The following is a 20,814-nucleotide window of genomic DNA, read 5'->3' on the forward strand; positions in this document are numbered from 1 at the left end:
GAACAAGCGACTTTGAGAGCAATATAACAGCTGGCATTCCATATACAGGCTGTCGTAGGGCCATAACCAGAGGCGGATCTAGAATTTTATTTTAGGACAGCTTCAGATTCAGGACAGTTGGCAGACTGTCCTGCTCTCTCCTACCTGTCTTGGTCACTTTCAAAACTTGTAGCAGCTGGTTTAGTCCCCGCCCTCTTGTTGACAGCTAAGGCGGCCTGTGGCTGCACACTATGTGCAGGTCTGTTCGGCAGAGACAGGCAAGGAGAGTGTACTGCCCAGCATCTCCGATTGGCGATTGCCCCCCCCCCCACCCGGATCCGCCACTGGCTATAACTAGGTCTGTGCAATAGTGGCGACCGCCCAGGGTGCCACGCTGAAGGGGGGTCAAAGATTATGAATATTTTAGGTTCATTTGCTTCAAATTGAGGGTTATGAGGACACCATTTTTTTCTCTCGCCCCAGGCAGTAAAATTTTAAGTTACAGGTCTGCGCTGACGAAGCCTGAAGTACAAAATAGTACTCAGAGGGAGAGATTCTCTGTTTTAAAGTAATTGTTTGTCACACTAGTTTGGACATTTGTGTATCATTTTACTGGAGTATATAGATACTACTTGAATTCACTTCCATAACCAAAAAGTGTGGAATTTTTTACTTCATACTTGCCTACTTTTCCAGACTGCCTGAGAGAGTCATGAAGTGGGCAGGGCTCACCTCCGCACATCTCCCCCTTCTCCCATCCAGCAGAAGAGAGCGGAGGAGAACAGTGTGTTCCTATGTAGATGATCCTGTTAAGAGTTTGCATAGTTTAGCTGGCCCCAATCTGTTCCCCAGGGCTGGACTGGGACTAAAAATCAGCCCTGGCATTTAAGGTACACAGGCCCACCCCAGTTCCAGCAGGAAAGAAAACATGTGCCGCCGCCGAACAGGGCGTGACCTAATTGTGTTTTGGGTGTGGCCAACAAGGGGGATTGATACATACACTATAAAGATACATTACATTTATAATTTTAGACAAATACTCAGGCACTACTGTTAGAAGCACACAGCTCTGCCTTCACAAGCAGTATGTTGTGAAGCGGGACATACCTCCCAACTGTCCTTGCAGTCGGACCAAATCCTGACTAAGGGAGACATTCACCCAAATTCAGGACTGCCCACCAGATTCAGGACAGTTGGCAGACTGTCCTGCTCTCTCCTATCTGTCTTGGTCACTTTCAAAACTTGTAGCAGCTGGTTTCTTTAGCTCAGTCTTGAGCCTGGAATATTGTATGCCCTATTTTGAAAAAAAATGGGTACATGAGATTTAGAAAACGCCCCGGTGTTAAAACAATAGCACTCACATTTTATAATTAGGCCTCCCTCCAGTCCCCACAATAATAATATTCAGATTTAATAAGTAGACCTATTTCCCTCCAACCAGCCCCAACATTAAATTAACAGCATTTCCATTTACTCAAAACCTATTTCCCTCCCTCCAAACAGTCCGAGCAATAAATTAAATAGCATTAAAGTTTAATAAATATAGCCATTTTCCACAACCATCCCTAACAATACATAATTCATATTCACATTTAATAAATAGCCCTCCTCCCCAAAATCCGCCCCTTATTTAACTGATAGCCCTAAACCACCCCAGCATTAAATTAAAGGTTCCTTCACCTCATCTTAAATAATTAGCCCCCACCTACACTCCACCATTAAATAGCCTACCTCCCACACCATATTAAGATCCTCCCTTCCCTCACATATTATATTAAAATACTGCACGCGCGCACACTATATGAACATGGCCAAATGCACACTATAGCAACATGGGGCCACACAGAAACACTCTTTGCCACACTATTAGCCACACACACTATTAGCCCCACAGACACGCTATTAGCCACACACACTCACTATTAGCCACACACACTCACTATTAGCCACACACACTCACTATTAGCCACACAATTTGCCACACAGGCACGCTATTAGCCACACAGGCACGCTATTAGCCACACAATAGCCACACATACTATTTGCTATACAGCCACACTAATAGCCCCACACACACTATTTGCCACACTAATAGCCCCCACACACACTATTTGCCACACAGACATATTACACAAACACACACAGACACTTATTTTACTTCCAGCAGCAGCACTCAGCGCGCTGCCCAGCAGAAGGAGAATCAGTGACAGCCGCCTATGAGAGCAATCACATGGGACAGCCCCACGTGACAGGTGCCGTCCCATGTGATTTATCGCATAGGCGGCTGTCACTGATTCTTCATCCGCCGAGCAGCGCGCAAAGTGTTGCTGCTTGGCGGACATGGGGATCGGCCCCTCTGGCATTTGCCAGAAGGGCCAGATGGCCAGTCCGGCCCTGCTGTTCCCCTACAAACATCCCAAACTGGTTCTCTCAGGATGTGCAGTGTAATGTATTATAATATGAAACTGCCCTAAACAGTGTTAGGCAGGTCAAACAACGACAGGTCAGACTCAACCAAATCTTGCTACTGATGCTATTCACCTGAGGAAGAGATTGTCATGAAAATATCATAGACCTCTAAGGAAATTTATACTTTTTTTTTTTTTTTTTTAAACTTTCTATGAAAACATTGGCCTTGCAACATACTTCTTCAAAGTATTTAATTTGTTTAAACATTATTACCTGCTATATTTCGTTTTGAAAAATAGCACAGTACTACTATGATAACTGGGTTGGATGTGAAGGATTAAATAGTCTCTGTAAAGTTCTGCGTAATATGTACATATAAATTGTGAAGCACTGCTGCCCTCCACATGCAATGCAAAAAAAAAACCAAAAAAAAAAAACCACGACACTAGAAAGGGTTCATTAGGAATGATGCAGAAGAGGCTCATTAAAGTCTAGTATGAACCAAGGTTGTCTCTTGCAGTTAAATGCAGCTGTTCAGGTCTGCCAAGTGTTATTAGCATGATGGTCCTGTTTACCAGGCTAAGTGAGGAAGAGAAGAGACCTCCAGGGCTAGAAGATAATGATTAGACAGAAGTAAACAATGTGAGTGTATTGGTGGAAGCTATGGTTTGGGCTGTGCATCTGTCTATCTGCGGTAATATCACAGAACTCATTTCATCTCTGACCTCATTTTATTTTTAGCGCAGATTGTCTTCCCAAACTATCATCAAATTCTGTAAATGTTTATTTCAGACACTCTGGAGCCATCACCATTTCTTTTAAGTATTTAATGATAAAATATGACATTTTAAAAAGGATCTTGTTTAGAATGGCAGCTGAATTATTATTATTTTTTTAGTACTAGCAAACTCCGTAAAGCTTTACAAATGAGAACATACATGGTAATAAGACAAGACTAGGAATAGGAATACATGAGTGCAATGCCATGTGTGTAGCCAAAAAGCAAATTAAATGGATCTAGTTTTTCACATCAATAAACTACAACATAGTCACACACACACACACATATTATATACACATATAATAATCATATTATAGTAGCATTATACAACTTCTCCAAACAGAATAGTATAGCTGTGCACAAACTCAAATCTATTTGGGGTTTTGTTATTATATTTATGAAATAGGATGGTAATCCAGGAACAACAGTATGTAATAATACTACTACTAGTATCTTAATTGATGGAATTTTTAAGCACAGCTAAGCGCAGAGCGCAGTGTCTAATCTCCACAGATAGTTATAGCTGAAAAGCTCTTAGCCAGACAAATCTTCTTAATGAAGCCTGACAAACTGAGATCTGAGAATATCCCTTCTGCCTGGTGGCAATATGCTATATATACACTGTACAAATCAGTCACTCAATCCATTTATTTAATGTGCTAACCAATCAGATTTTTCATTTTACTGAATGTGTAGCTGTCACCTATGCACAGGGAACGCAGCCAATTTGTGGTCGGAATCATAGAGCAAGGTCAGATGGCCATTTTAGAAAGAGAGGATATGGTGTGTCAGCGTAAATTGGGAACATTATAAGGCTGACGCACCATAGCAGTTCTACTATCCAAAATGTAGTCCTTTGACAGTGGAATCGGTATAATGGGACAGAGGAAGGGTGTTCCTCATTCACTTTACTGTAACGAAGACAGAGCATATCTTGACCACTCAAGTTTCCTGGTCAGAAAATCACAACATTCTAAAGTACATCTGATACTGCCTCCAGTCTATTAAATTTGGGGATAAGGAGTCTGAATTTCCTATGTCCTCAGTTTAAAATTGAAACCGATAGTCGTGAGTTTGTAGCCCGTTAACCCACTAGGGGCTAGTGACCTCACTGAGGCATACAGTATACATAATTTTAACAAAGTAGACTAAGTATTGAGAGGTACTAAAACATTTTTTTAATATATATATATATATATATATATATATATATATATATATATATATATATATATATATATATATATATATATATATATACACACATACACATTATATACATATTATATACACACACACACACATTTAACTTTCAACTACAGAGTTCTAGGTTTACTACTTTGTAAGTGTCACTCTAGTCACTATTGTTGATAACATATGTATAAAATGTGGTGACTGGTACATAGCCCACAAATTCTGAGCATTTAACCAATTTGAAGCCAGAACAACTTCTAATAAAATATCTTGTAACAATAATTGCTGAGCAAGCTCATAAACCTAGCAGAAAAACAAGTGTGGGCAAAGTAAGATTCCCCATAATCCTTTGCTTTCTGCCTCACAGCTATGCAAACTTGATTACTCTTTTGTAATGTAAAATGAGAATTGCTCTGTGGGTCCCTCCCTTCTCCCTCCAGATAACCAACGTCCTCCATTAGCGACGTGCTGCTCAGCACATCCACAACTCAGACTATGATTGAGATGGCAGGACTGGGAAGGCCAGACTGTCACTTAGGAATCCAGACAAACCTCCCCTCACTGCAAGAATATGGAGGCAGCTTATACATGGAAAACAATGTAATAGCACACAGTAAACAGTGGTCAGGTCGACCAACTTCTACACAAACCACATTAACACCTCTGATCTAAATACTCACCTTATTTATTATTAATGGATTGTCCTCCTTATGCTGAATGATTATTCTATGAATCAAAATGGATCTCTGAAATGTGTTTAATATGCGGGTTCATCTTATTTTTTATTGTATCAGCAAGACTTGTGTGTTTGAAACAAACCCACCTTAGAAGAAGAGAGGAGACCGTTCTTAGATCTTCCTACTGTAGAATATTTTTATGGCACCGTATATTTACTCTAACATATTTCTCAGCCACACCCTGGAAAATTATTAACTTCCGAACTGCGCTCTCCATATGAAAACAAGCAAATTGGTCTCAAAGTCTCTTGCCTTAAAAACATAAACAACCATCACACAGACCGCACCTCCTGTAGTTAGGTGTACACAGTATTAAGTACTACAGAATTCTGAAAATAAATGTGACAATAAGGATACGTATAAAAGCTACACAATTGTTTTCCCATTTCAAGCCAGATTTTGAAGTATACTTTATTACTTAAAATCCGAGCATTGTGTTAATCCAAATCCTGTGTTTACCCTTATATACACATGCGTGCACACACACACACATGCAGATCTTGCCTATCAAAACAAGGTCATTAGGCACTCAAGCCAAAGAGTGGTTCACTCCTCAGACACTATTGAGCTGTGTATATGAAGATCAAATATATAGTAATGTCCGAGAACTATCCAAACAATGATTGTTAATCATTATTGGGCACTGGGCTAGATTTAGATCCATTCTAGCTTCTATTTTGCATTGTTGTCTGAAGGTGAAATCAAAATATCAGCCATGGAAGGTCTCCAAATGACCAATATATTGAAAAAAATAATTACCAGACATAGGAAAACCCTTAATTTAGCCAGCAAGAATAAGTCTTTAAAAAAAAAAAAAAAAAAATTGCAAATATATGTCGCCATCTTGGTTTTTGTTGTACTATGTTGATATTCTTAGTTCACCGTGTCCTCCTTTCCTATTACCTCTGCTCACTTACCTCTTTATTTTTTTGCATTTATTTTTTGCGCTGTTCCACTGGTCACATAATTTATTTAGTGCCAGTGATGCTCTGTCATTTCGCCTTTACTTACACTATGTGCCTATTCATGAAGAGTTTATAAGCTCTTATGTTTTCAGCTGACTGATATTAAAGGCAAAATAAAATTAATAGCGCACATTGTGTGTATATATTTGGAATAGAAAAGGTGGACTACTGCTCACCTTAACAAGGCAAAGAGAGTAACATTACATTTATGAAAGTGCTGAAAAAGATTTAGTTGACTTTCACCTGGTTAAGGCAAGCAGTATGTCAACCTTTCCATTCAAAATACACACACACAGGGCCCGATTCATGTTCAGACATAAGTCCTTTTGCGTGGCGTATTTTGCGTGAAATAGCTCTGCACGTGTTCAGAAATAGATCTTATGCCAAAGAACGCAATTGCATGCAATTCACGCCTACATGCAAATGACACTTATGACTGACTACATCTTGAACATGGCCTGATTATCCAATAGGCTGACTAGGCTGCAGCCTAGGGCGCAAGGCTTTTGGGGGGTGCAAAATTGTGACGTTGAGGTATACACTGAAATTCATTTTAAAATATAAGAAAATAGTTGCTCTCCAAAGTAAAAAGAAAACATGAAAGAAACATGTTTTATATAGACGTATCCCCATGGTAGAGGCTGAAGAAAATGAGTCATCCTAGAGCACATGCTTGAGGATAAGCGAGTAGGAGAGACAAGGATGGCGACCAGTACAACCCCCTCCACAAGAAAAAAAAATACTTCGACGTTTATGTATACACTACCTATATCCCCATAATATATAACGATGTTTAGAAGCATTCAAGAGAGTCCGCTCCTAAAATCAGTGTATAGCTATAATAGAAAAACAAAACAAAATAACATCAATCTGAATACTTAACTAAAAATCAAGAAAACTTATAGCTTACAATGATTATGGCAGAAAAAGCACAATAAAACTCCTAGATAAAACTTGTATTCAATAACAACTTTAATATATGACTGATCTAATATCCAAAATAAACAGCAAATAAAAAAGTCGAATTAATAAAACGGTTTAATATGAACAGTTATAAGCCCAGAGGAACAGACTTGAGCACCATCAGAATGCTCACTGAATAATGCAGAATACATGAGGGACATGCGCTTTCCTTGTTATGTGTGTACTCATATAATACCTAATCTACGACTAGCTATTCTACCTTTAACTTACATCTACACCAGGAAGCTCTCCTGTGTGTTTCTGTATTTACAGCCAGTGCAAAGTCCACTCATCATTTGAAAGGACAGCTTCCTTCTAGGATAAGGAACAAGGAGTGTATTGTACACATGCTATAGTCCTAACCTCTCACTGAGTAAGTGCTGTGGATAAATACCTGGACAGTCCATCCCCCATGTGCCTGGGGCATACTGTGCAAAATAACCTGGATTCAACTTGCCCAACACCTTAATGCAGTGGTTCCCAAACTTTTGCAGTTCGCGGCACCCTTAGAGTCTCCATAATTTTTTCAAGGCACCCCTCCAAAATAATTACCGAGCAGTCCCATTTTATAAGTAGTTGGGTCAAACGTAATAAGTATTTAGGTCTGGACAGAAATACTTATTTAGCTATATGAAAAAGAATAATTTTATATATTTTTTTCAATTATATTTCTGTCAAACAATAATTTACAGCTAACACACTGTGCCTTCCTATATCTCCACACACTCTGCGCCCCCCCCCCCACTCTGCGCCCTCTGCATCCCGGGGGCCAGGAAGAGAAAAAAAAAACAAACAAAAAATAAACAATCCGCCGGTGCCCGGGACCCAGCATCCTCCTCTCTCCTGCCGCTTGTCACTGAATATTGGGAACAATAACGTCACGCCCGACATTCAGTGAGAAGCGAGGAGGATGCTGGGTCCCAGGCACCGCCAGATTGGTAAGATTTTTTTTCTCTTGCTGGCCGCGACACCCCTGTGACAGCGCCACGGCGCACACTTTGGGAACCGCTGCCTTAATGTGATCACCTCAAAGGTTCTAAGGTTCCTCAAGCAGCTGTTTTTTTCCCGGGGCTCCGCTGGTTATGTAATACAGAATCAGCAAGTCTATTTTATACACCATTTTAAAATGGTGGTGGAGGAGGTGGGTGAGCTGGAGGACCAACAAGAAATAAAGTTGTTTTTTTGTGTTTTTTATAACAATTCCTGATGGTCTCTCTGCTCACACTCTCCACCCCCCCCCCACCCTTTCCGCCAGCATCATGGAACCACCCACTAAGGGAGACATCATATTAGTAAAATTTTTATATTAGGTGGTAGTACAGCTTTAAGAAGTACCTGTAATCACTTTTATTATTATTTTTTACATTTTAAGTTGTTAGAGGCGCAAAGAAAAATAAGTTTTGGGGGAAAAAATGTCCTTTCCCCTCACCATACGGTGGTAACAAGAGTGCCCTGTATGCCAATGTCTGAACTGGGCACTTCACATCAGCACTATCTGCACTCTGGGCCAGTAAGGAGCAGAGAGAGAGATTACAGCAGGCACAAGAGTCGACACAGCAGAAACGCAGCTCATGCACACATGACTGAGTGATTACATGTAATTGTAAATTGAGTTGAGTTTCTCATTTCATCTTTACAAAAGAAGATGTTTTTGTAAAACTATAGAAAGGTATTTATATGTATGCCACATATACATTTATAGCAGTATATGACAAAGAATGCTCTTTAGTTACTGTTGAAATGCAAACCATGCATGCATGTACCATATGTTGGAAGATGCGGTTGAAATGAAGAGCAATAGGGTGTCCACCTAAATTATAGAAAAATAACCATACACAATCTAAAGAAAAAAACATGATGCCCAATGGGCAGCCACAGCTAACTCACGGAAATACTTCAGGGTCTCCTCTATCTGTTCAGGGCTGAGGTGGAGAGGAACGTCGGGGGGAAGCAGTGGAGTGTGCAGCCAGTCGTCATGTTCATATCCAAACATGGCATCGGCACGCAGGGTGTAGTGCGGGAGCTGCTCTTGCAGCAGGCTGATGATTTCCACCTCTGGTACATCCCCAGTTGTGCACACATCTGAGGACGGAAAGAAAAAAAAAGGGTTAATGAATGGGGTGCTCCGAAAAAACAACACTCTGGTTGCATTTTTGTGAAAAGTGTAAAAAGTTAACATCTCACATCTAAATCATCCCCAATACAACCACTGCAAATTCATCACAAAATTAAAAATAAATCTATTAAGAAATTCTCTGATTGATTGTTCAACACAAAGAAGGAATTTCTGTAATAACCCTTTCAATCTCCGGTTCCTTTGTCAACTACCAGACTGACTGCTCATGTTCAATGACTTATTACTTATTAGCCAGGCAATGTCAGAAAATGAGAAGGGTGACAGAGCATATGTTAATTAAAAACTTAATATTTCTTAATCAGTTGGCTAAAAACAGATTTTCACTTGAAGGCTCACTCACACCTGTCCACTGCTAATGTCTTTTCCACCAATAACCACAATACAAAAAAATATATAGGTTGAATGGTTTTTTTATGGGCTCATTCCCATACATTCTATAATTTTAACATCACATTTCCAATATTAGAATTAAGCACAAACTATTTCTCAACAAAAAAACAGTACAACCACTGTAATAGTCACTTCTTGCTGTATAGATATATATTATACAAGTTAACCCGTGCATGATATTCATGCATTCTAGTCAAATCAAGCTACTTAAGGTGTTAAAAAGGTTCTTGTCATGCATTTAAGCCTAGCCCAGGCCTCCTCAGGGGAAGAGCGTTACTTCCCGAAGCAAGCGCCTTTTTTTAACGTGGTTTTGTCCACGTCACCACCTCATCATTTTTCTCCATCACCTCATCCTTCATCTTCATCACCACATCCTTCATCAAAGCTACTTAAGGTGTTAAAAACTCCCCACTGTCACCCCCGGCAACTACCAACCACTCCCAACTGTCACTTCTCCTTCAAGAAATATATAGGTAAGTGTATAACTCTGCCCAGCAGGTGGCGCTGCAGCTTGGTTTTTTTTTTCCCACACACGCCACTAGGCATTTATATAGTAGATATTTAATAAACCATGTTATTCAGATAGTATATTCAAATCATGTAAATAATCCCATAATGTATATCAATATAAACCAACACCTGCAATAGTGAGCTGGAGCGTCTCAGTCAATAGAATTTTCGGTAAGACAGATTGAGTTATAGTGTTATCGGTAACTTCTTATAAATGTTTATAGAGATGTTATAGAATCTTGTATATAGTATAGAATATGATATAATACTGTATATAGAAGAATATACAAAACACAATAGATTTATCATGGGTTTGGTTTAAACCTTCAAAAATTACCAATCGAATTAATGGTTCAATTTGCCCTTCATACACTTGCCATTTAGCAAGTCAACAAATAAATCGCAACAACAAAAATTTAGCAATTTTTTCCCCACTATTTCTGCAAATCAATGCAATCTGCAACTGACAGAATATGAAAAGAATTAAATGTTTGTTGTTTCTCACATGGTAACTTGTGTCAGTACGTGACCAATTTACTGAGCTTTTCAACACAGCAACACTGCTAATTATGACATCTGTCTAAAAGGTTAATGACATAGGTAAAGGTTGGCTATAGTTTGAGATAATAACGTTTGACTATTTCAATTGTCATAGTCCTTAAAACAATTGCAGAAGAGCCTGTGATTCTAGTAATGTTGAAGGTTGCAGCTAGGGAACCTGGACTATGTGATTAGAGAGACTCATCACTGCCCCCTGTTGTTCAACCCGTGATATGGCCAGCATAAAGACATCTAGAACGTGTGCAGGTTTATGGGCATTTAGTAAATATTGTATGGAATTTGTTCAGCAGCTGAAATATGTACGATAGCTAGAGTTCCAGAGCAATAAAATGTTTATATATACACAGTACTGATGATGGGGGTAATCACACCATCACAAACTATCGTCTTTAGTTGGAAGGTTTGCAGACACTTATGGCGTTGGCATGATAACATTCCAGTATTGGGTTACTTCACCTGTGATTGTAGAAGCATCTTTGACACAAAGCTTGCTCTCCACTGATGTTATTGGTGTTTCATTGTCCTGAGTTGTAGGATTGCTGGCAGTCGCTTGGTGATCACTGGGGAAGACCGATGGGTATGTGGCAGCCTCCTCACAGAATTCGGAGGGGTCCAGCTTGGCAGGAGTCAGCGGGAGAAGCAGGCTGCCATGCACTGAAGATTTGAGGAACCCGTGCTCCGGTAGGCAAAACAGATATCCTGGCCTTCCTTCAGCTAGGCTACTGCAGACAGCCCTATGAGAAAACAGAAAAGATGCACAATATTACATTTAAATTGCAAGTGGCCCCAGCTACATACATTCCAGCAGAGATTCTGTTTTTCTGTAAAAATGAGAATATGTACATTGTATTAATCCCTGAAACTGACAGAAAAGAAATTCCATCCTCACAATGTGTTACATAGATGGCTTTTCTGACATGACAAATCTCCATAAAGGACATACTTGATCCTGTTTCAAAGTGATCTCGATTAATACAGTGCTTCAAAGTCCTTCTCCTTTTATCATTGTAGAATGCCCCACAGAGTTTTGCCAATACCAAAATTTTTATTATTAAAATGTTCATCTGTTGGAGTATAAAGTAAAACTATTGAAAATAACTACAGGTTTGGGCCAAGCCCCAATTAAAAATGAAAAGGGCCTGAAATTTGTTGTATGGTGTAGAATAAATGCTATATAGGACCACACAAACACAAATACATCATCAGGAGGGGTCAGGGGAGCACCACACCTGCCAAGAAGTGCAGCATATATCTTCATCAAACCAAACAAAAATAGAGTTCCATTGAACTGACCTATACATTGGAAGATTAATCCCCCATCCATTATATCAATAAAAAGCAAACACTATATTCCAGACATAAGTAGATGTAAGCTGGCAAAACACTGACTGAAATAGCTGTTGGGAATGAACGCTAAAAGATACGGTAGATGTGTGCGATTATCTAAACGACAAGTCGGTTCAGTGCCCAAGCAGACGGCACCATACTTGAAATGTGGTAATCGTTAAACTGAATTTACATCTGGTTTTGCATCATATTTATTCAGAATCGGTGGTCTTTTTTAGGGCTAGACATACTGTCTCTAATGCGTTTCAATGTATTTGCAGCCCAATTCACAGACATAAAATGTGTTTACTTAAATGCTTAAATTGCGTGCATATGCAAAGTTGGACAGATCACAAGATGCATACACGTCTGCACCAGTAGCCTATGCGCCAAGTCAGGCACACAGCAGATACAAATACATTCAATATTTTAAACACACACTTGTTTTGATAGTGAAATATATTCGCTATTAGCATGGAATAAAATAAAAAAATAAAATAAAAATGAAAAAAAATAAATAATATACATGCCTTCAGTCACCCACAATTGACACGTTTTTGATAGGCGTATATATTAATTTGTTCGCAATTACGCAATACACTCCCTTACTGGACTCTGCCTATGTTAGATCACCACTTCCTTCCCCTGCACCGCCAGTCATAAGTGTAAGCCAATCAGCATGCATGTGGTCTGTTATGTGGACACGCACTGTACAATTTGCAGATTGTACGCTTCCCAAACTGGCATGCATACACCTCATCACCTGCCCCACTATAATTTGAAGCTTAAAAGTTTCTTCACATTTGCAGCATGTAAGGAAAGGCACCTTTAATAACTCTTGCACATGCCTTATTTCATTATAAGTCACCACGGTAAAATTTACATTGCTTTGCTCTAAGGTTTGTTGGTCTCTAGTTAATTAGCACAATTAAAATATTGATATGGGAAGTTCATCCGAGTACTCTCTCTCTTGCGTGGTTCGTGTATTCATTATAAGAAGAGATATAGAGCAGAGAAGTGAACGGAGACTGGCAGAAACTGCTGCCAACTAAAGCTGCCCATTTACTTTGCATTCACACATCAGTTTTGTTGTCGTAGACTAGACTAATGTGTGTGAGTGATAGTATAGGTTGGGCAGTAGTCAGGTACTGCTGCCATACTTTATCAATAGACTCCCCTATGGAAAGAGAAGGGAAGCCTTTTCTGCAGAAACTACCACCAGAGGGTTTACTGCCAGTAGTTACCCTTATGATGTATGATGTGGGTGAACCAAAGCTAAGACCTATCCTTGGAAAAATTAGAAATAAACTTTTTGCCCTTTGTCAAATTTAAAGCAAAGGGTTGTTTTTATCAAACATTCAGAAAATGATAATATTTGGGGGTTTAATATAACAATTTGCATTGGGTACATGTCAGCCAACGGTGGCAGCTGTGGACGGTTCATCACAGCCAACCTTTTCCCAGTAACTGATACAGGGAGAGAGGCAGAGTTTGATTATATTTCCTAGTTAGACTACCAAATCTCCTGGGCGCTACTGATTGCACTCTCGTGACACTCACAGCGCTGCGCAGAATGGAAGAATCTTTTCAGAACAGCCAGAACTTCCATTCCATGTGCATGTTCTGTGAGATTCCACACGGAAGCTATTCAATATTGTGGCCAAATCCCCTAGATTATCTCACGATTCCTGCCACAAATATTCCATATTATTGGAGAAGAGAATTTTCACATTGTTGGCTGCTGGGCGCTTTTATTTTTGTACTAAAACATGCAAACAATATTTAATTTTATGTTTTTTTCAATAAAAATAAATAGGTTATTCTTTATGTAGGAGATGCAGGATATGGAAGCTTATCCTGGCTTGTAAAAACCATTTGCAAATCCTGTTCCAGCAGCCAAAGATATTAAGCACACATCACTATCAGAGGACTTATAAAGAGGTCTAGACCTTTGGGGTCTTTAAAGGTGTTTTCTGATGTATAGACAGATCCAGCAGTGAACTTCTGTTCTCCCACGTTTTTTTTGTTGTTTTTTTTACATATTTGAGGGTAGCTTTATTTCATCCAACATTTGTGCTTAAAAGCAGAAGTGGATCCTAGCATTGGTCAGGACCTGAATCTTTCTCCTGCTGCAAATGAAATGAGTGATGCTCATCGCTGCCATGTCATTGAACAATTCGCTGTTGTGGGTTGTTTTCATTTGTTTGTTATGGTTATTCTGGAAGTTACAATATATTGGGGTTTAGTATAGCTACAAATTAACTCCACACATAACAGAATTATTTTTAGACAAGCTTGATCTGAAAATTACCATATATAAGTTCTCCAGTGCATGCTGGCAGCCACAGGACATGAATGGGCCGCAGCCGGTGTGTGCCAACATGCTAATACCACCCCTTCTTTTGCTTTGCCTGGTGTTTTCCAGCTGTCTTTCATTCTCATTCTCCAAACTATAGTCATTTTCTGAATGTCTCATAGGGGTTATCACAGGCGATAACATTGCTATCATCAGTCATAACCCCTCCGGAGAGAAAGCAAAGACTACCCAATGCCTCTGCATTTGCGAACCTATTTATTAAGTATGGTGGTGATACTTGTACCGCTCCCAAACCTCTTCTGTTAGCTCCATTACAGAATGTCACTAATAAATAGACATAAAAATTGATTACTACAATAAATTATTTTGATACTTTTTAAAATGAACAGACTATTGCCCATCCCACAGGAAATAGCCATGGGTAGATTGAGGTAATATAACTCATACATACATACATACAGAAATGGAGGGTAAAAGAGGACAAAGGCGCAAAATAGTGTAGTATTAAAATATATATTGGGACTAAGGAAGGTCCTAGAATAAATATAACCTTATCACCAGAGAGATGGACCAAAGGTCTATGTGCAAGGAAGATCCAATTAATACACCAGACACTCTTGTGTGTGGATATGCGTACCAGAATGATGATCTTTAAGGCTTATCAAATCAGATATCCCAAGGGAAGCAGGTCACACATTTTTCATAGTCCCGCATAAAAAGGTGTCTCAGGAATGAAGCAAAGATGGAAGCCACAGATGTAAAATCTTAAACATACAATTTATTAAGTGCACAATAGCTACTTACACATAAAGTAGCAGATAACAGGCATATCTGTACAGCAAACACGGATCCAATAGATGATATACAGTGATCCCGGATGGACATGAAAAATAACAGTAACCTCTCGACGCGTTTCGTCCGCACCAACACCGGACTATTCTATGTCTATCTGCTGCTTTATGTGTGTGTGTGTGTAATATATATATATATATATATATATATATATATACACACACACACACACACACACATATGCATATACATACACACAGATATAATATAAAAGCTATACTGTATCCATTGAAGAATAAAAAAAACAAAAAAAAAATAACTTTCATACAATATTTTTTATTTAAACAGCCAGAACTTCTAAGCCCCTACACATGCTCAGTTGAGCTGAATGTGGACTTTCATGGAAATAAGTACCTAAAGCTGTAGATATTTTACACTGTGGCAGCAGTGTACGTCTCCGCTGCCACAGCGATAAGGTAATGTTAAGTGGCGTAAAGTAGTAATTTATCACTGCAAAATTACTTTCATCGCTGCAATAAACATGAAGATAAAATTAGTTGTTTTTAAATAATCTGGTGTGTTGAGTAAAAGTTTTGTTAAACCAAACCCCAAACATTATAATTTCCGCAGTAAATATGCGTTCTTCAAAAATAATTATTTGAATAAACAGAGGTGGGAACTACCAGTCAGTCTGTGACTTTAGAAACACAACAGATTTTATGTGCGATGCATTAAGCATTTAATAGAATTTCATAATAATTTCACTTGTAAAAATTGTGTACTAATGGCATGACACGGCCACAATGTGGAAAGTATAGCTATTTGTGGCTAATAACCAACTATCTAAGGGGAGTCAAAAGGTTTTCAGGAGTGAAAATTACTATAAAGATTGAATTCTTTAGGTCACCCACCAGCAATTAATTTTAATATGAAAATTATAAATGGGATTAGAGTTTAATAATAAAAAAAATTAAAAAAATTATCAGAACAAGAGATATTACAGCTAAAAAAAAAATTGTAGAAGGAATTTCTAGGTAGAATACTTCCTATCTAAATCAACAGAGTAGGATTCTCTCAGTGTTAAATGGCTGTTCACAGAATTGTTTGCACTTTCTGCATAGTAAATTTAAATAATAGACAGGCATATTAAATTATGTAAAAAGTAATGGAACTTTTCCATATATACTTAAATTGTAAGCTTGCAAATAGTGCCTCTTATCTTTATCTGTGAATACAAAGTCTTGTTTTATTACTGTATTTGTTTCAAATTGTAAAGCACTGTAGAACATGTTGACGCTATATCATATCCCAACATCTGGGCAGGCACCATTGGGACAGTGGAATAACCATGTCACACTGGGGGCATGCCCAGCGCTTCTGAAGCGTTAGGCTGCCCTGTTCTCCCCTCCAAACCCCTTCATTGCCATGGAAACACCCGTTCATCGCAGCTTTGCCAACATTCCCATCAATCTGGATGGCAGGACTAAGGCCTCAAATATGGAGGGGTGGGAGGTATGCTAATAAAAAAACCAAAAAAAAAAACCAAAAAAAAAAAAGTTATTACTTGCTCTTGTATATAAAAATTATATATTTATATTTAAGATTTAGGGATCATTTAACTGTAGGGATAAAAGTTTATATCTGTTACAATGAACATCTTTCTTAGTCCTCTAAAGGGAATAGTTTCCTTTGGATCTGATTTCTGAACACTAAAAACAGATTTATTGGGATATTCAATAATGCATAAAAATAGTTCACAGTCACACATGATGAAAAACATGGCAAACCACTGTTGTCCTGAGAATGGACAATTTATCACACACACACACATTTTATATGTAGGTTAAAATATCACGCACTGGTGTTTTTATAAGGGTTTTCAACAACAAATGCAAAACTGACATTTAGCAAAATATTAATTTTGTTGTACCACTATCTGAACACGAGAGGGCAGCAGAATACTGTATTGCTGTTATTTCTTCAAGCAACAAATTATGTAGGTGCATGTGAGTGAAAGGGTTAATCACATATGTTTGAACTTATAATCTTTATTACCAGTATTTTCAGAGGCAAATCTTTTCTTCTAAATCCACAATAATAAATGCAAAGGTCTCCTTAACCTACTTGCCGGAATATTAACCTTGAGTCACAGAGACAACTATACAAGTTCAGACAACTGGTGTTCTGTAAAAATGTACAAGACAAGTGTTTAACAAGTCTTTAGATGAACTTGTTTAATTTTTCAAAGCATAAAAAATGATATTTACTGAAATTTACTCTTATTTCAGCTTACGTAACAAAACTTAACTAATTATTTCTGGCTCCACGGAGTGGGGCCAGAAACAATTAATAATTACAGTTAGATTGCTCAATACTAGATGCATTTACATATTTGTACTTTGATTAATAAAAAGATTATTATGGACACTTGCAAAACTTCTCGTGGGTTTTTTCGTCATTGAGAAAAATAAATGCCTCACTGCACTAATGCCCAGGACACAGGAGCTTTGTTCAGGTCTGATTCACATCCCATCCTAAGATTCCAGACTAGGTGTGCCCAAGCTCGGATGTAAACTAGATCAGAGATCAGGGCGCATTACAATGTCTTCCTGACTATGTCTGAATACACCAATGTGTGCAGAGTATTTTCATCACAAAAGGAGACAATAAGACAGTACCACAGATCTATGAAGATTTAGGCATTTCACTGCCCCTACAATATCTGTCCATTCCACAATGAAAGAAGGTCAGACAACCTATCAGATTAAAAGTTTCCTTCCACAAAGAGGACAAGAATGACGACATGTTTTACAGCTATTAACAAATATGTCCGTTCTGAAAATGATTATTACCTGAGCAGAGGTAACTAAACAGTGTCATTGAATATCAAAATGTAAAATACTCTATATGTAAGCAAAGTGTAAATTTCACTCTCAATTTCGGCATTAAGTATAATTTTTTTTTTATCAGCGCTTATCGCAGCGATAATGTTTTTTTTTTAAACTTTGTCGTAACTTTTCAACACTGTCGTTCCGGACAAGGACCAGTGAAAAGTGGCTGTCCTGGCGAACACTTAGCATAACCAGAGGTATCTTTCGACACTGGCAGTGGCGAAAGACTTCTCTTTTAGGATCTGTCCCTGTTGTATGCACTGTGCATGAGCAGTGATAGTTATATCTGGTTTGACCTCTCTGTACAAGCAGCATATATACAATGTCTATACGAGTGTTGATATGGCACTAGCGCTGACAAGAACATTACATTTTATTATTGTGCAAGAATTAGACATAGGCATAATTTAATTGTTTGGTGTGGAGTGTGTTATCTTTTTGTTACATTAAATGCTTTCTAATACATTATTACAGACTGATTTGCAGTAGTTAAGACATCAAACAACATGTGAGGAAGCTGGGAAGGGCTCCTATTCGTCTGATGATTGTGCCACCATCATAATATATCTACATGTAAAACTATAATTCTGCAGAGGGTTATTACGTTACAGGTAGGTGACCTGTGGTTTTCCAGTGTTATCACAGTATGGGACTTAGTTACTTAGCAACAGACTGCCTATCCCCTTCACTGTAATACAATAATGGAAGAACTATTATATCGGTCTCACCCTGCATTTTCCAGCTGAAAAATAATACAGCAGCCTGGAGCGTCCAGTCTGAAGGAAATGTGGTAAGAAGAAGTCCACTACAGCACACTTTTAAGGCACACTAATAGGGATCCATTCGCAGGTGGAGAATACGATGCCAATCAGCTAAATGATCTTGTGGCTATTACTAGAGGGACAGAAAGGAGGGGGAGGATCGTGCACCCAGCCAGAGAAGAGTCAGGAGAAAGGACTCTTCACTTGTGATTCTCCTCTCCAATGGGACTGAAAAACAGCACAGAATCTGGTTAGAGGGCATTAACTTATCAGGGTTTTGACAGAAAAAGTGGCGCCTTCAATGCTTGTTGAATAGACCCTGTGCACCGTTCCCCTAGACTGAGCTTTATAATCAAACTGGGTTAACTTCGAAAATATCGGATTTTTCCAATGTTTCCTTTGATAAATTGTACAAAGTGGTAACAGCGTTTCTCCAGCGAAAACAACTGTTTCGCCCTGGAATTAAAGCTTAAAACTCATTGATAAATGCATTATTTTTTTACATTTACTGTTCACCAGAAATTGCACCTGTACATTTATTATCAGCAGCTTCATCTGCTTATATCAAATGAATTACCATCTACTCAAAACCAACAAAAGTGGCTTTAAAAATTAATTCCCCATCCCTGTTGCACAAATGGTAACATTCACCTCATTGGGTCTTCCTTCATCTGGAACGTGGGGGAGGAACTCAGATGAAAGTAAGCTCCGCAATGGAGGACCTTATTTGCAGGAGAAAGTGCCATTTGTCCCACTTCACACCACAGCGCCTCTTTGACCCATGGGTTTACTAACATTTGAAGTCCCAGTGCCAAGTTACTGCCCAATGACTTTCAGATAGAATTACATCAGTGTACTGAAGAGGCAGAATGACACATCGGAAAGCAGATCAGAGTTTGTGCTCAGGTACGTGCTGAAAATACATTTTTTAAACCATTTAAGAAAGCAAAGGATTTTATTTTGAATATATATTTTCCCACTATAGAGTTTTTAAAGCAAGTTATCTCTTGCCAAGATTCCCTTTTACATTTGTATGTCCAAGATAACAAAAGCTTACAGTTAGGCAATAAAACTTGTGGAGCTGTGAGAACATCCTGTGGGATACTGGGCTGGGAATTAGCAGATCTACAGCATCAATAAAACACATCTATAGTTGATGTTAGAGCACTGCTCTGAAAACTACAAGGATATGTGCTGTGTATTAAGTTTTGATAACCGATTGCTTAACTTATTATATATTTAAATATTTAATGTTATATGAAACAATTACAGACTTGTGACTAGATCAGGAAATTAGAAATGGGTAGTCGAGTTTTTTTCTCAATCAACAGCAAACACTCCAGCTGTGCACATAACAGAAAAAAAAATAATGATCCTCATTCTATGAAATTGTCTAAATATTTACTACACTTAGTTAGCACAATATTTGCCATATCCTTTTGTTTATATAACAAAAATATATAAAATTGCTGATGTACAGTAATGTTTTGAGAATGACAAATATTATGTTTCACAAAGTCTGATGCCTCAGTTTTTATGATGGCAATTTACATACTCCAGTATGTCATGAAGAGTGATCAGATTAATTTAAATTAATTTCAAAGTCCCTCTTTGCCATGACAATGAACTTTATCCCAAAAACATTTGCATTTCCACTGCATTTCAGCCCTGCCACAAAAGGACCAGCCAACATCAGGTCAGTAATTCTCTTGCTAACACAGGTGAGAGTGTTGACGAGGACAGGGCTGGAGATCACTCTATCATGCTGATTGAGATAGAATAAAAGACTGGAAGTTTTAGAAGGAGGGTGGTGCTTGAAATCATTGTTCTTCCATGGTTATCTGCAAGGAAACACATGCAATCATCATTGCTTTGCACAAAAGGGCTTCACAGGCAAGGATATTGCTGCTAGTAAGATTACACCTAAATCCACCATTTATCGGATCATCAAGAACGTCAAGGAGAGAGGTTCAATAGTTGTGAAGAAGACTTCAGGGCGCCCAAGAATGACCAGCAAGTGCCAGGACCGTTTCCTACAGTTGATTCAGCTGCAGGATCAGGGCACCACCAGTGCAGAGCTTGCTCAGTAATGGCAGCAGGC

The 20,814-nt window shown here is 38.5% G+C and overlaps 1 protein-coding gene across 4 annotated transcripts in view; it reads right to left on the reverse strand.

Moving 5' to 3' along the window:
- LOC142094735 (trafficking kinesin-binding protein 1-like) overlaps window positions 1–20,814 on the reverse strand; it is a 49,100-nt gene that overhangs the window by 20,271 nt on the left and 8,015 nt on the right. For all 4 annotated transcript variants that reach the window (XR_012677703.1, XM_075177164.1, XM_075177167.1 and 1 more), the window contains exons 2-3: window positions 11,083–11,360; window positions 8,916–9,110 (exon numbers count right to left, since the gene is read on the reverse strand). Coding sequence is in view for 3 of the 4 variants with exons in the window: in XM_075177164.1 (XP_075033265.1) it covers window positions 8,916–9,110; window positions 11,083–11,360 (473 nt within the window). In the remaining variant the exon portion in view is untranslated. The remainder of the gene's footprint in view (window positions 1–8,915; window positions 9,111–11,082; window positions 11,361–20,814) is intronic.

This window comes from Mixophyes fleayi, chromosome 6, assembly GCF_038048845.1.
Source record: "Mixophyes fleayi isolate aMixFle1 chromosome 6, aMixFle1.hap1, whole genome shotgun sequence".
Lineage (NCBI taxonomy): Eukaryota > Metazoa > Chordata > Amphibia > Anura > Limnodynastidae > Mixophyes > Mixophyes fleayi.